The 16161-nt window shown below is 44.7% G+C and overlaps 1 protein-coding gene across 1 annotated transcript in view; it reads right to left on the reverse strand.

Annotated features, from left to right (window-relative positions):
- Positions 1-5080: 5080 nt before the first annotated feature.
- Positions 5081-16161, reverse strand: part of ccdc170 (coiled-coil domain containing 170) — a 78778-nt gene continuing 67697 nt past the window's right edge. The window contains exons 11-13 of the mRNA XM_073050269.1: positions 15836-16078; positions 14386-14622; positions 5081-5362 (exon numbers count right to left, since the gene is read on the reverse strand). Coding sequence (XP_072906370.1) covers positions 5081-5362; positions 14386-14622; positions 15836-16078 — 762 coding nt within the window. The remainder of the gene's footprint in view (positions 5363-14385; positions 14623-15835; positions 16079-16161) is intronic.

A 16161-nucleotide genomic window follows, 5' to 3' on the forward strand; every position in this document is an offset into this window, starting at 1 on the left:
CTATCAGGTCACCTCTCATCCTCTGTCGCTCCAAGGAAAAAAAGCTATTCTCATAAGGCATGCTCCCCAACCCAGGCAACATCCTTGTAAATCTCCTCTGCACCTTTTCCATGGTTTCCACATCCTTCCAATAGTGAGGTGACTAGAACTGAGCACAGTACTCCAAGTGGGGTCTGACCAGGGTCCTATATAGCTGCAACATTACCAATCAGCTCCTAAACTCAATCCCACGATTGATGAAGGCCAATACACCATATGCTTTCTTAACCACAGAGTCAATCTGCACAGCAGCTTTGAGTGTCCTATGGACTCCGACACCAAGATCCCTCTGATCCTCCACACTGCCAAGAGTCTTACCATTAATACTATATTCTGCCATCATATTTGACCTACCAAAATGAACCACCTCACTAAGTTGAACTCCATCTGCCACTTCTCAGCCCATTTTTGCATCCTATCAATGTCCCACTGTAACCTCTGACAGCCCTCCACACTATCCACAACACCTCCAACCTTTGTATCATCAGCAAATTTACTAACCCATCCCTCGACTTCTTCATCCAGGTCATTTATAAAAATCACAAACAGTAGGGGTCCCAGAACAAATCCCTGAGGCACACCACTGGTGATTGACCTCCAGAATATGACCCATCTACAACCATTCTTTGCCTTCTGTGGGCAAGCCACTTCTGGATCCACAAAGCAAGGTCCCCTTGGATCCCATGCCTCCTCACTTTCTCAATAAGCCTTGCATGGGGTACCTTGTCAAATGCCTTGCTGATATCCATATAAACTACATCTACTGCTCTACCTTCATCAATGTATTTATTCACATCCTCAAAAAATTCAATTAGGCTCGTAAGGCACGACCTGCCTTTCACAAAGCCATGCTGACTACTCTTAATCATATTGTGCCTCTCCAAATGTTCATAAATCCTGCCTCTCAAGACCTTCTCCATCAGCTTACCAACCACTGATGTAAGACTCACGGGTCTATAATTTCCTGGGCTATCTCTACTCCCTTTCTTGAATAAGGGAACAACATCCACAACTCTTCAATCCTCTGGAACCTCTCCTGTCCCCATTGATGATGCAAAGATCAACACCAGAGGCTCAGCAATCTCCTCCCTCGCCTCCCACAGTAGCCTGGGGTACATCTTGTCCAGTCCTGGTGACTTATCCAACTTGATGCTTTCCAAAAGCTCCAGCACATCTTCTTTCTTAATATCTACATGCCCAAGCTTTTGTCCGCTGTAAGTCATCCCTACAATCGCCAAGATCCTTTTCCATAGTGAATACTGAAGCAAAGTACTCATTAAGTACCTCTGCTATCTCCTCTGTTTCCATGCACATTTTTCCACTGTCACACTTGATAGGTTCTATTCTTTCACGTCTTATCCTCTTGCTTTTAACATACTTGTAGAATGCCTTGGAGTTTTCCTTAATCCTGTCTGCTAAGGCCTTCTCACGGCCCCTTCTGGCTCTCCTAATTTCTTTCTTAAGCTCCTTCCTGCTAACCTTATAATCTCCTAGCTCTCTATCATTACCTAGTTTTTTGAACCTTTCATAAGTTTTTCTTTTCTTCTTGACTAGATTTACAACAGCCTTTGTACACCACGGTTACTGTACCCTACCATCCTTTCCCAGTCTCATTGGAACGTATCTATGCAGAACTCCACGCAAATATCTCCTGAACATTTGCCACATTTCTTCCGTACATTTCTGTAGCTGTGACACTATTTCTGATCAACAGTGCCAAGCCCCTGCCTCTTTTGCCTGCCTTCCTGTCCTTTCTGAAACATCTAAAGCCTGGCACTCAAAGTAGCCATTCCTGTCCCTTCATCATCCAAGTCTCTGTAATGGCCATAACATCATATCTCCAAGTATTGATCCACATTCTAAGCTCATCCACTTTGTTCATAATACTCCTTGCATTAAAATAGACACATCTCAAACCATCGGTCTGAGCGCGTCCCTTCTCTATCACCTGCCTATCCTCCCTCTCACACTGTCTCCAAGCTTTCTCTATTTGTGAGCCAACTGCCTCTTCCTCTGTCTCTTCAGTTCGGTTCCCACCCCCCAGCAATTCTAGTTTAAACCCTCCCCAATAAATGTAGCAAACCTCCCCGCCAGGATATTGGACCCCCCCCCCCTCAGTTTCAAGTGCACCTGTCCTTTTTTGTAGAGGTCACTCCTGCCTCAAAAGAGGTCCTAATGATCCATAAATCTGAATCCCTGCCCCCTGCTCCAATCCCTCAGCCACGCATTTATCCTCCACCTCACTCTATTCCTATAATCACTGTCACGTGGCACAGGCAGTAATCCCAAGATGACTACCTTTGAGGTCCTGCTTCTCAACTTCCTTCCTACCTCCCTGTAGTCTACTTTCAGGACCTCCTCCCTTTTTCTGCCTATGTCGTTGGTACCAATATGTACCACAACCTCTGGCTGTTCTCCTTCCCACTTCAGGATATCATGGACACGATCAGAAACATCATGGACCCTGGCACCTGGGAGGCAAACTACCATCCGTGTTTCTTTCCTGCGTCCACAGAATCGTCTGTCTGACCCCCTAACTATAGAATCCCCTATCACTGCTGCCATCCTCTTCCTTTCCCAACCCTTCTGAGCCACAGGGCCAGACTCTGTGCCAGAGGCACGGCCACTGTTGCTTCCCCCAGGTAGGATGTCCCTCCCAACAGTACTCAAACAGGAGTACATTGTCAAGGGATACAGCCACAGGGGTACTCTCTAGCCTCTGACTCCTGCCCTTCCCTCTCCTGACTGTTACCCACTTATCTGTCTCCCGAGGCCAGGGTATGACTACATGCCTTTAGCTCCTGTCTATCACATCCTCACTTTCCCTGACCCGACGAAGGACATTGGGCTGCATCTCCAGTTCCCTAACCTGGTCCCTAAGGAGCTGCAGCTCGATGCACCTGGCACAGCTGTGGCCATCCGGGAGGTTGGGAGAGTCCCGGACTTCCCACATCTGATACCGAGCACAGAACACCGGCCTCACACACATTCTTCCTGCCTGTATTCTAAACAGGCAACCTACCTCGCTTCGACCCGTTATCGCTGAAGCCACGTTGAGTAAAAGCCTTCCTACTCTGTCTCCCTCTCTTCCAATACCCGCTCCTTCGACGCCCGCTCTATAAAGCTGACTCCTTTTAAACTCTACCCACTGTTCTCACTGGCTGGTGCCCACGTTTGCACAGTTGTGCCCTGATCAAACTGCTGAAGAAATAAAGGATGGTGCCATGCGACATTGTTGACTGCGCATCTGGCTGTGAAGTGGGATGGGAAGATAAGTGGTGGTCAGGGGAGGGGTGTTGGACCAGTGATGGGAGAAATGTTGAGCAGATGTTGGGTCAGGGAGCTGCAGAGGCTACACTAGGATAATCAGCAATGACAGCTTGTCAAAGAAGGTAGCTGACTGAAAGAAGATGGATGCCATGAAATCTCAAGGTGGATGTATCTCTGGCCGAGGCCTTTTTGGTCATTCCCATAGGCCTTGTTGGTCATTCCCATAGGCCTTTTTGGTCATTCCCATAGGCCTTGTTGGTCATTCCTATAGGCCTTTTTGGTCATTCCCATAGGCCTTGTTGGTCATTCCCATAGGCCTTGTTGGTCATTCCCATAGGCCTTTTTGGTCATTCCCATAGGCCTTGTTGGTCATTCCCATAGGCCTTGTCTGCACAGAACCTCAAGCAGAGGGCACTTGGCGAATGTTGTCCACACATTGACATCGCTGAACTCACCCAGCACCTCCAGCCTCTATTACACTTCACTCACAAAAGTGCTAGCAACTGCATTGGCTTAAGATTGTCTGCTCTGGTCTGACACTCATACCTTCCTGCTGCAATGTTATCCTATCCCAATGCATCCTACTTGGTATGGTAATTGCTCTGCCCAATACCACAGGGAATTGTAAAGTGTTATCAACACAGCCAAGTCCATCACCAAAACCACCTCACTTCTATTGATGCAAACATGAGGAAATCTGCAGATGCTGGAAATTCAAGCAACACACACAAAATGCTGGCAGAACACAGCAGGCCAGGCAGCATCGATGGAGTGGAATAAATAGTTTTAACTGGGCCGAGACCCTTCACCCGCACTGGACAGGAAGGGGGCAAAAGCCAGAATAAGAAGGTGGGGGTAGTGGTAGGAGTACAAGCTGGCAGGTGAGACCAGATGAGGTATGGGGAGGGTGGGTGAGGGAGGGGATTGGTGGTAGAGGTAAAAAGCTGAAGAAGAAGGAATCTGATAGGAGAGGGCAAATGACCATGGGAGAAAGCGAAGCAGGAGGGGCACCAAGGACAGTGATGGACAGGGAAAAGAAAAGAAGGGGTGAGACAATAATTTAGATGAGAATGGAATAAGAGAGAAGCAGGGTAGAGGGCGCAAATGACCAAAGTTGGAGAAATTGAATATGAGGTGCTGCTCTGAGTTTGGCCTCATGGTAGCAGTAGAGGGGGCCATGAACAACCACGTCAGGATGGGAATGGGACGTCAGATTGTAATGGATAGTGACAGGAGGTCCTGCCTTTCGTGGCAGATAGAGTGATGGTGCTTGTCTGAGCATTCCCACAACCTGCATCAGGTGTCACCAATGTAGAGGAGGCAACACCGGGTGCACCAACTACCAGCTGCAGCCAATTTTCACACCGCAGTCTCGCAAACAAAAAAGAGGGAAGCCACTTGATAGATCTAGCTGAGGGTTTGATATTGGTCAGGAGAAAAACCCTGCCCTTCTTCGGAATAGTACTGGACAACCTTTATGTCATCTGGAAAGAGTAAACAGTGTAATAATTTAAAATCTCATTGGGCAGAAAGAAACTCCAAAACTGCAGCGTTCCCTGCGGCCTGCACAAGATTGTGTACCTTAGTCTCTTTAGTGAGACTTGAACCCACATTCTTCTGAGGATCACCGACAGCAGCATCTCAGGTAGCTTCTGATTAGAAGATCATTAAAAGAACAGAGGGATCCAGAAAGGTGTTGATATTTTGAAGCAATCATTATGGACATCAGACAGGTAGTGCATACGATCATCAACTCAGATCAAAAAACTTCTCACGGTGAGGCACTCTTCAGTCTTCTTGGTGGCAATGCTGATACTGGCTTGGGGCCTGGATGGTTGAGGCTGGCGGCCAACCGTTGCCTTGCCTCACATCCTGCTACATAGCCCTGGTTTAGCTTATCCATCGAATTCTCGAGGCACAGTGCAGTCATGGCTGAAGAATGGTGAGCTTGGGCCAGCCTCTCAAGTCTTTTTATTATTTCATAGTCAGGAAGAGCAAGAGTTTTAACATCCAGGCCCAAAATCCGTGAGACAACATCTCTGAAATTCACCAGCTGAAACAACAAGTATACAATGGTTAACACAAGTGCACCTAAGCGCACATAAGTGCAGACAAAGGAGCATCAGATTAAAATTAGTGTCACAAAGAGCTCCCTTTTATATTAAAAGTAGAATCAGTTTCTATTTATAGAACAGAGCACTATAGCTCAAAAACAGGCCCTTCAGCCCACTTAGTCTATGCCAAACTAGTATTCTGCCTAATCCCATCAACCTGGACCATACCCGCCATACCCCTCCCATTCACACGCTTAACCAAATGTTGAAATCGAACCCGGAACCACCACTTCCGCTGGCAGCTCACTCCACACTTTCACCACCCTCTGAGTGAAGAAGTTGCCCCATTTCAATCAACAGACTGGAATGTCTCAAAGCCTCAACTCCAGGAGAAGAATTATACAGTGAAGAATTTCTCACTGCTTCTGAACCATCTAAAGCACTTCACAGCCAGTGAAGTACTTTAGATATGGCAGCATCTGAAACATAACAGACAACTTGCCTAAAACAAGGCTCCAGGAAGGCAACGTGACAAAGAGCCGGTAGGTTATTTAAGCAATATTGATTAAGTGGTAAATAATAACTAGGACCTAGAGAGGAACTCACCTGTGGTGAACTACATATACCTGTCTGGACACGCCCCCTGCTGACTGCTCCTGTGGCTCCTCCCACAGACCCCGGTATAAAGGCGATTGAGGTCTGAGCCCGGCCTCTGTCTCCAGGATGTAGTATGGTGGTCAACCACTGCTTGTTCCTTCTTCCAGTCAATAAAAGCTGATATCTCGCCTTTACATCTCAGAGAGAGTTATTGATGGTGCATCATCACCTCCTCTGAACTGCAGCATTGGATCTTTTGTAACTTGATGACAGATCAAGGATTTCATATCTCTTCTGAAAGCAAGCAGCACCTCCCCATAGTGCACTTTGCATGTCAGCCTACAGTTCATAGATCCTTGGGGTTTAGCAAGGTTCATGCAGAACAGCGTGTGCAGGAAAGTAGCAAGCAACTGCTTCTTATATAGAGCAGCAAAGACAAACTTTGCTTTAAAACAAGGTGTTGTTCTCTCTCTCTCTCTCTCTCTCTCTCTCTCTCTCCCCCTCCCTCCCCCCTCCCCCCTCTCCCCCCCCCCCCCCCCGTGTGGGGAAAAAAGGGTGTTCGAGAATGTATGTTTTAATTCATGAATTAAATTTCTCAATTTAATCAATTTCTCATCTTGTGGTTTGGAGAATTGATGGTGACTGGAAAAAAAAGAGCGAAGAGGGACTGTTGATAGACCTCAAGCTTCTGTTTCCAATGCATCTTGAACTTTTTATTTATGGTTGGGTTTTCCCCCAATGTACTTGAGTGTTCTCAGATGGAAAGAACCATGCATTCAGAATAGTTTATTACCTGGTCTTTAAGAAAATGGAGCCCCTGCTTGAGAGACATATCAGATGTACACACGTCCATGCACGCACTCACAAACAAACACACAGACATACATGCACAATCCGACACAAAATGGCTCAGGCACAATTAATTATACATGGCTAATACAGAGAAAAACTCATTTGGTATGATATCTAAAACTTCTATAGAAGCGTGATGGAGAGTGTACTGACTGGTATGGAAGCAACAATGCCTTTGAATGGAAAATCGTAATGTCCATTACGGGTAAAGCCCTCCCCATTATTGAGCACATCTACACGAGATGCTCCCACTGGAAAGCAGCATCCACCATCAGGGACCCCCACCACCCAGGACATGCTCTCTTCTTGTTGCTGCCATCAGGAAGAAGGTACATCAGCCTCAGGACTCAACACCACCAGGTTCAGGAACAGTTAACTACCCCTCAACCATCAGGCTTTTGAACCAAAGGAAATAACTTCACTTGCCCTGTTCCTACAACCTATGGACTTACTTTCAAGGACTCTTCATCTTATGTTCTCGATATTTATTGCTTATTTATTTATTATTATTTTCCCATCTTTTTGTACTTGTTGTCTTTTGCAAACTGGTTGAACACCCAAGTTGGTGCAGTCATCCATTGAGTATATTATGGTTATTATTCTATTACGGATTTATTGAGCATGCCTGCAAGAAAATGAATCTCAGGGTTGTATATGGTGATACATATGCATTTTGATAATAAATTTGAACTTTGAGTTGATACACATTATGCTGAATTAGGATTCAGAATTATTATTCATAATTATAAAGATTATTTTATAAAATTGCAGTTCTGATGTGAAGCTTTGTGCTCAGGGATTACAATTCAGGAATTCTAGCAGACAAGATATTTTCATGGTCACCCAGCCAAATCCGGTCATTAACACACAATTGTAATTTGCAGTGAATACTGCAAATCTGTGACACCTCAAGTACTTGGATGAGTTTGATCCTTATTATACTCATTTAGCAGGTCCCCAAAGTCCAGATCTGAAGGACAACCTCACAGAAGTTTACTTCAAGCATGTCAAAGGTGTCTCTAGTGGCCCCCAATTATAATCTGAAGGTCCTTTAAATGGTGGGGGGGGGGGAGCTGGTGTAGACGGTGAAACCTTATACACAGCCTCAAGTTATGAGTACAATAATAAAAAATGGCTTCTAAAACAGAGCTCCATGTTTAACTGCTGAATTGTCAGGCTCCAAATCATTGATCAGTCATTTGTGACACCTCATAATGCAGGATGTGGCCTGATTCAAAAGCCAGTTTGTCCTGAAGCTGCTTGCTCTCATACAGCCCACCCCCACCTACTCCAGTATGTTAGTACCCATTACCCTGGCACTCCTTCCAGCACCCAACCTCTGCCAAGGCTCAGAGAGACCTCTCACTGTTCCCACTGGTTCACTGAGATTCCTGCTGATCTCTTTTATAAGGTGCAGAGGAACCTGGATAAAGCACACCTGTTGGATAACTAGCTTCACAGTACCAGAAGCCAAACATCTTGCAGTAAAACGCTCCCTCTTCTGGGCAAGTGAGACAGGAAACCTACTGCTGGGTCCAAAGAAGAAAGTTTCAGCAACTCTTTTAGTTTGCATTTTTCCATTAATTTTACATGGTCACCAACACTTCTCATTATCATTCTCTAATCTTCATTGCTGGGAATGGATCCATGATAAATATCCACTGTTAACTTACTGACACTTTCAGATAACTTGACTACCCTTCCTGTCATGCCATGTTTGCAAGGGCTAAGCTCCATTCTCCCAGTTTTCCCGTTGTGTCGATCCTGCCCAAGTCACCTTATGCATCAGTGCTCCCAATGTATCTTTCCCTTCCCTCCACCATCCATGGCACAAACTGTACATCACCCTCCCATTTCCTGAACATTAACCCTTACCTATTCCACATAATCCCCGTGTACATCACCTCGAGAGTGATTGGCTATAAGCAGACCCATTTCTTTTTCAGCAATGAAATGACTAATTTTTTTATACAAAAAATTTATTTTATGATGTATGACCTATCTTTAAATTTTTTATTACAGAGTGGTATACCATTATGTGATATGCTATAATATTTTGAACAATTTTATTACAATATATGAATGTACACAAGTTATGTTGAGATGTATCTATGTGTTGCACTCTGTAAATCTTGTATTTTTTTCTTCTGAATAAAAATATTGTAAAAAGAAAAGAAAGCAATGAAATGACTACATCCTTCAATTCTGCCCCCCCCCCAACAATCACCCCTTCCTCTAAAGACTTATCAACTGCCCTTTAGCTACCTTCCTTCCTATTTTCCAGAACCCCAGACACTTTCCCCAGGTGCATCGAGGATATACTTGTATTTCCTGTATCTTGTCTTCTTCTTAGGCATTCCACTGGGATCAAGGTTGACTTGCTTCCACTTGAACGTGGGGTTTAAGTTGGCTGACGTGGGGCTAAGACTCTGCCACAGTTGGGGCTAGAGATGCTTGTCAGGTGGCAGGTAGCTCGTATGGAAGCATGGCAGCATGTGCTGCTGCTGTTTCTGGGATAGAGGCTCTCAAATCTACCCTGAATGTTTCTTTTTTGGTAGGTCAAATATGATGGCAGAATATAGTATTAATGGTAAGATTCTTGGCAGTGTGGAGGATCAGAGGGATCTTGGGGTCCAAGTCCATAGGACACTCAAAGCAGCTGCGCAGGTTGACTCTGTGGTTAAGAAGGCATATGGTGTATTGGCCTTCATCAATCGTGGAATTGAATTTAGGAGCCAAGAGGTAATGTTGCAGCTATATAGGACCCTGGTCAGACCCCACTTGGAGTACTGTGCTCATTTCTGGTTGCCTCACTACAGAAAGGATGTGGAAGCCATAGAAAGGGTGCAGAGGAGATTTACAAAGATGTTGCTTGGATTAGGGAGCATGCCTTATGAGAATAGGTTCAGTGAACTTGGCCTTTTCTCCTTGGAGCGACGGAGGATGAGAGGTGACCTGATAGAGATGTATAAGACGATGAGAGGCATTGATCATGTGGATAGTCAGAGGCTTTTTCTCAGGGCTAAAATGGTTGCCACAAGAGGGCACGTTTAAGGTGCTGGGGAGTAGGTACAGAGGAGATGTCACGGTTAAGTTTTTTACTCAGAGAGTGGTGAGTGCGTGGAATGAGCTGCCGGCAATGGTGGTGGAGGCGGATACGATAGGGTCTTTTAAGAGACTTTTGGATATGTACATGGTGCTTAGAAAAATAGAGGGCTATAGGTAAGCCTAGTAATTTCTAAGGAAGGGAAATGTTCGGCACAACTTTGTGGGCCGAAGGGCCTGTATTGTGCTGTAGGTTTTCTATGTTTCTGTGTTTCTCCATTCTAAATTACCATGGTCCAGGCACTAGCACGAGTCAACACAGATGTTACAAGCAGACTTCAAGAACATCTTTCAGACCCTTCCCCTGTACTTGTGGTATGCCGTTGCCACAACGAGGCTCTGTTGTGGGAATTTAGCCAAACAATGTGACCTGCCCAGTAAGAGTAATCAGTATCTCAGTGCTGGAAATATTAACCTGGAAGAGGGTCTTGATGCTGAGTTGCTTATCCTGCCAGTGGATTGGAGGACTTTGTGGTGCAGATGAGAACACAGAGTTGTACAGCAAAGGCAACAGGCCCTTTGGCTCACTATGTTGTGCCAAATGACACCTAATCCCATTTTCCGGAATATGGTCCATAGCCCTTCATTCTCTGTATATCCATGTGTCTATGTAAGTACCTCTTAAACATCTCTATTGTTATCTGCCCCTACAACAAACCCTGGCAGCATATTCCAGCCACCTCTCTCTATGTAAAAAAAACTCCTTTGAACTTTCTGCCTCTGATTTTATATGACATTTTCATTGAGGTATTTCTCCAATGTTTTGGGGTCCTCATCTCCAAACCTTGCAAGTGAGCTGGAATCACTGCTACTTGCTAAGCTGTGATGTTTGTTTTGGGCTTGAGATCTTTATTGTCAAATGCTTTTTTTCCCTCAGATGACCAAAACAGTTCCTCAAATCTTTCTCAAATTCAGGGTCTCATGTGGACCTTTACTATTGGGGTAGTATTGTGCATCTGGTAAAGATTGATAAGATCATGATGCTCATCTAAATTAATCCCATCTGCCTGCACATGGCCTGTATCTCTCTATTCCCTGCCTGTTCTTCTGTCTGTCTAAGTGCATCATGAACATTGCTTCACAAACAAGAGAAAATCTGCAGATGCTGGAAATCCGAGCAACACCCACAAAATGCTGGAGGATCTCAGCAGGCCAGGCAGCATCTATGGAAAAGAGTACAGTCGCCGTTTCGGGCCGAGATCCTTCAGCAGGACTGGAGAAAAAATGAGGAATAGATTTAAAAGGTGGGGAGAGGGGAGGGAGAAACACAAGGTGAGAGGTGAAACTGGGAAGGGGAGGGTGAAGTAACAGCCAGGAAGTTGATTGGTGAAAGAGATACAAGGCTGGAGAAGGGGGAATTTAATAGGAAAGGACAGAAGGCCATGGAAGAAAGAAAAGGGGACAGGGAGGAGCACCAGACAGAGGTGATGGGCAGGGAAGGAGATAAGGTGAGAGAGGGAAATGGTCGGGTGGGGGGGGTATTTACTGGAAATTTGAGAAATCGACGCTCATGCCATCAGGTTGGAAGCTACCCAGGCAGAATATAAGGTGTTGTTCCTCCAGCACTGCTTCATCTACTTCAACACCTCTCCTGGGAGGGCATTCCAAGCATCTACTATTCTGTGTGGAGAAAAAACTACATCGCAATCTCCTTTAAACCTTTCCCCTCTCACCTTAAACCTGTGCCCTCTACTATTTGGCATTTCCATCCCGACAAAAGACCGTCTGCCTCCCCCGTCTATCCCTCTTCATAACGTTAAAAAACTTGTATCAGTTAGCCGGTCAGCCTCTGACACTCCAGAGAGAACAATCCAAGTTTGCCCAACCTCTCCTTATTGCCAATTCACTTCAATCCAAGTACATCCTAATGAACCTCATCTGCACCCTCTCCAAAGCCTCCACGTCCTTCCTATTTTGCGGTGACCAGAACAGCACACAATAACCAAAGGTTTATCCAGCTGCAACGTGACTTCCCAGCTTTTATACTCAATGTCACGACCAATGAAGACAAGCACACCATATAACGCCCTATCTATCCACTTGTGTTACCACTTTCATGGAGCTCTGGGCTTGTACTTTGCACAATGATGGTGTTAGGCATTCTGGCATCTGCTGTGCACTTTCCTCGTGCTTTTCCCTCCCAAAAAATCAATGCCTCACAATTATCACGATTGAACTCCATCTGTCAATTCTCTGCCCAAGTTTCCAAGCTATATCCTGCCGTAGCCCCCGACAATCTTCCTCATTATCCACAACCCCACTGATTTTCATGCTTATCTGCGGTCTGAATTAATCAGACTAACTCCAAATACATCCATATCATTAATATACACTTGGAGTACTGTGTCCAGTTCTGGTCGCCTCACTATCGGAAGGATGTGGAAGCATTGGAAAGGGTACAGAGGAGATTTACCAGGATGCTGCCTGGTTTAGAGAGTATGCATTATGATCAGAGATTAAGGGAGCTAGGGCTTTACTCTTTGGAGAGAAGGAGGATGAGAGGAGACATGATAGAGGTGTACAATATACTAAGAGGAATAGATAAGAGTGGACAGCCAGCGCCTCTTCCCCAGGGCACCACTGCTCAATACAAGAGGATGCAGCTTTAAGGTGAGGGGTGGGAAGTTCAAGGGGGATATTAGAGGAAGGTTTTTCACTCAGAGAGTGGTCAGTGTGTGGAATGCACAGCCTGAGTCAGTAGTGGATGCAGATACGCTAGTGAAGTTTAAGAGACTAGTAGACAGGTATATGGAGGAATTTAAGGTGGGGGGTTATATGGGAGGCAGGGTTTAAGGGTCGGCACAACATTGTGGGCCGAAGGGCCTGTACTGTGCTGTACTATTCTATATTCTATGTTCTAGATATTTGTCTCGCGATCAACAGAGGGCCCAGTACCGATCCTTTCAGAACGTCACTAGTCAGAAAAGCATGCCTTTACCCCTATCCTTGGACTTCTATGGCCCAATCAATTTGGATCCAACTCATTGTGGATTCTGTAAGATTTTGTCTTCTGGATCAGCGTACCACGAGGAATAAATGCTTTACCAAAGTCCATGTAGACAACATCCGCTGCTCTCCCCTCATCTATCACCTTCGTCACTCCCTTGAAAAATTTAATAAAATTTGTGAGACAAGACATCCCCTGCAAAGAAAAAACACTGATGATTCCTATTAAGCCCACGTGTTTTCAAAGGCAAGTATCCTGTCCATAAGAATCCTCCCCAATAATTCCCCTACCAATGATACAAGGCTCACAGACCTATCATTTCCTGGTTTGTCTGTCTTGTCCCTTTGAACAAAAGAATAACACTGACTATTCTCCAATCTTGTGGCATTTTGTCCATGGATAAAGAGGATACAAAGATCTTTGTCTCCGCTTGTACTCCTCAGTACCCTGTTATCCCATCAGGGCCTGGGAACTGAACCGCCTTAATATTTTTCATATCATCTAACATCCTCTCCTCCTTAATATTGACATGCTTTAGAATATCAACCTTCCTTTCCTTAATCCCCCTGTTATCCATGGTGAATACCAATGCAAAGTACTCTTTAAGAACCTAGCCCACTTCCTTTGGCTCTGTGTGTAACTCCCCTCTTTTGTCTTTATGTAGTCCTACTCCTTCTCTACCTTGCTTCTAATATACTTATAAAATGACTCGGGATTCTCCTTAATCCTACCTGCCAAAGTTATTTCATGGCCCCTTATAATCCCCACCCTAGTGTAGCAGTTTTCATTATGCTATTACAGTTCGGGGCATCAGAATGTGGAGTTCAATTCAGACGCCGTCTGTAAGTTTGTACGTCTTTCCGTGAGTGCATGGGTTTCCTCCAGGTGCTCTGCCTTCCTCCCACAGTCCAAATACATACCGGTTAGTAGGTTAATTGGTCATTGTAATTTGCCTTGTGATTAGGCCAGGGTTAAGTCGGTGGGCTGCTGGGTGGTGTGGTTCATTGGGCCAGAAGGGCCTGTTCTGCACTCTATCTCTAAATAAATAAAAATAAATTAAATTCCTTCCCACTTACTTAATGTTCATTCTCTGATTTCAGCTTTCAAAACCTTACATATTCTTCCTTATAAATTTTTACTAAACTTACAATAACTCGTGTCATCCAAGGTTCCCAAACTTTCCCCTCCCTACCTTTTATACTCAACATGCTGGAGCAGGCAGGTCTTGAACTCTAATCAACAAGCTTTTAAAAAATTCCCCCATATTATATGTGGATTTGCCTTCAAGCAAGCCACCCCCAATCTAATTTCTCTTGTTCCTTCCTAATACTATGTAGCTATACAGTACGTCTGTGAAAACAAACCTGAGTCTGATTCTAATTTCACTTTCACCTGTGGACCAATTTAACCTTTATCCATAAAAATCATAACAATTTGTTGAAATGCATGAGTTGACTCAACACAGCCAGACATGGAAAACATTTCATCCTCTGATCTCATTATGACGAGGAATATTCTTACCTGTCTCTCCCTTTTGGCCACTTCTTCCAGGGTTTGTTTCAGAGTCTTTAGCTCACTGCTAACAGCCTCCAGTATGTTCCGAGCTCGATCTTTCTCCTCCTTTGCCTCCAGCTCAGTGAAATCCAGCTCTGACTTTGTGCTATTTAGCTTTGCTGTGGCCTCCTGTTTTAACTTCTCCAGCTTCTTCACAGATTTATTCAGCTCCTCAATCGTTTTGTTTTGCTCCAGCGTTTTAATCTGCATACACATTGGAGGAAAAGACAATTACTGCTGGTTGAAAAAGAGCACACTTTACAAAGAATTAACTGCCAGTAAGGATTTGCACTACATTCATAGGAGAGAGGATTAAATCTGATTAGTAAATTTACAGATGACAATGAAAATTTGTAATGTTGGAGATAGTGAGGCTACAGCATTATACTGATCAGCTGGAAAGTTGAGCAGAGCAATGGCAGACGAATTTAATCTTAACACATGTAAAGTGATGCATTTTAGAAGGTCCATTAAGGGTGCAACATACACAGAAAATGGTAGAGCTCCAGGGAGTGTTGTTGAAAGGAGGGATCTTGGCATGAAAGTCTGTAGCTGCTTGGAAGTATCAGTGCAGGTGGATAATGTGTTGAAGAAGGTACAGTATATGGGATGCTTCCCTTCAGTCCGAGTATATAACAGAAGAGCAGAGTCGTCAGGATACAGCTTTGCTAAATATTGGTCAGCTGTCACAGTTCTGAAGAACGTACAGGAAACACTATATTCAGGAATAATGTTGACTTTCTCATCATCCATGCCCATTTGATTTAAACAACATAGACCAACCAAAGGAGACATAAGAGACTCTGTGGACGCTGAAAACCTTGAGCAACATGCACACAGAATGCTGGAGGAGCTCAGCAGGTCAGGCAGCATCTATAGAGGGAAATAAGCAGCTACTGTTTCAGGCCGAGGGATCTCAAATGCTGAGAGTTCCTCCAACATTTTTTGTGTGTACAGACCAACCAAAGGGCTAGGTTAATGTGGAGCTGCATTCAAAGGCACCGTAGGATGTGTAAGAGTACAGCAATGATTCTTCAATCCACATTTTGGCTAGAAAGACAGAGCAGTGAAGTTTCCAACTCCAGTGGAATTCATAACATTACTTGGCTCGCTATTCAATGTAAAGAGGTCTACTGATTAGTAGAAAATAGGAAATATTGTATCAAAGGGTCATTTTCATTCACATTTTCTGATGGTATCGGAAGCCACTTTGACCATCAAATCCATGTTGGCCATCAGAGCAAGTCCATCCTCCCACTTCTTTAACTCCAGACCATCCAACTCACAGTTTTGGAATTGCTAGGAGCTTCTTCTCACATCCAGTAACTTTCAATGTAAAAGGTTGTGAGAGAGTAACCCCAGAGCCAGATATTAGCACATGGGTCGACAGAAGAAGGACTAGACTTTTTGGAATTACCTTGAGCTCATGAGTGTCAGACAGCTTTGCCTTCAGAGCCATGCCATAGGATTGGGCTGAGTGCAGCTCCTTCTCGAGGTTTTCCACCTTTTTCTGCAGTTTCCGCACGGTAAGGTTGGCTTCATCTCTCTCCACTGCCAGGGCAGTTTGAGTCTGTTTCTCTGCATCCATCTGGGTAATTTTTTTCCTCAGCAAGTCCATGTGCAGGTCTTTGCTCTCTAACTTCTCTTTCTGTGCTTTAAGCTGCAAGAGTGAAAAATAAATTAGTCCCTTCAATTCTCACATTAGACCGGAGGCACTTATTTTTTAAGCCGGCAGCGGCTTGC

Source organism: Hemitrygon akajei, chromosome 7 (assembly GCF_048418815.1).
Source record: "Hemitrygon akajei chromosome 7, sHemAka1.3, whole genome shotgun sequence".
Lineage (NCBI taxonomy): Eukaryota > Metazoa > Chordata > Chondrichthyes > Myliobatiformes > Dasyatidae > Hemitrygon > Hemitrygon akajei.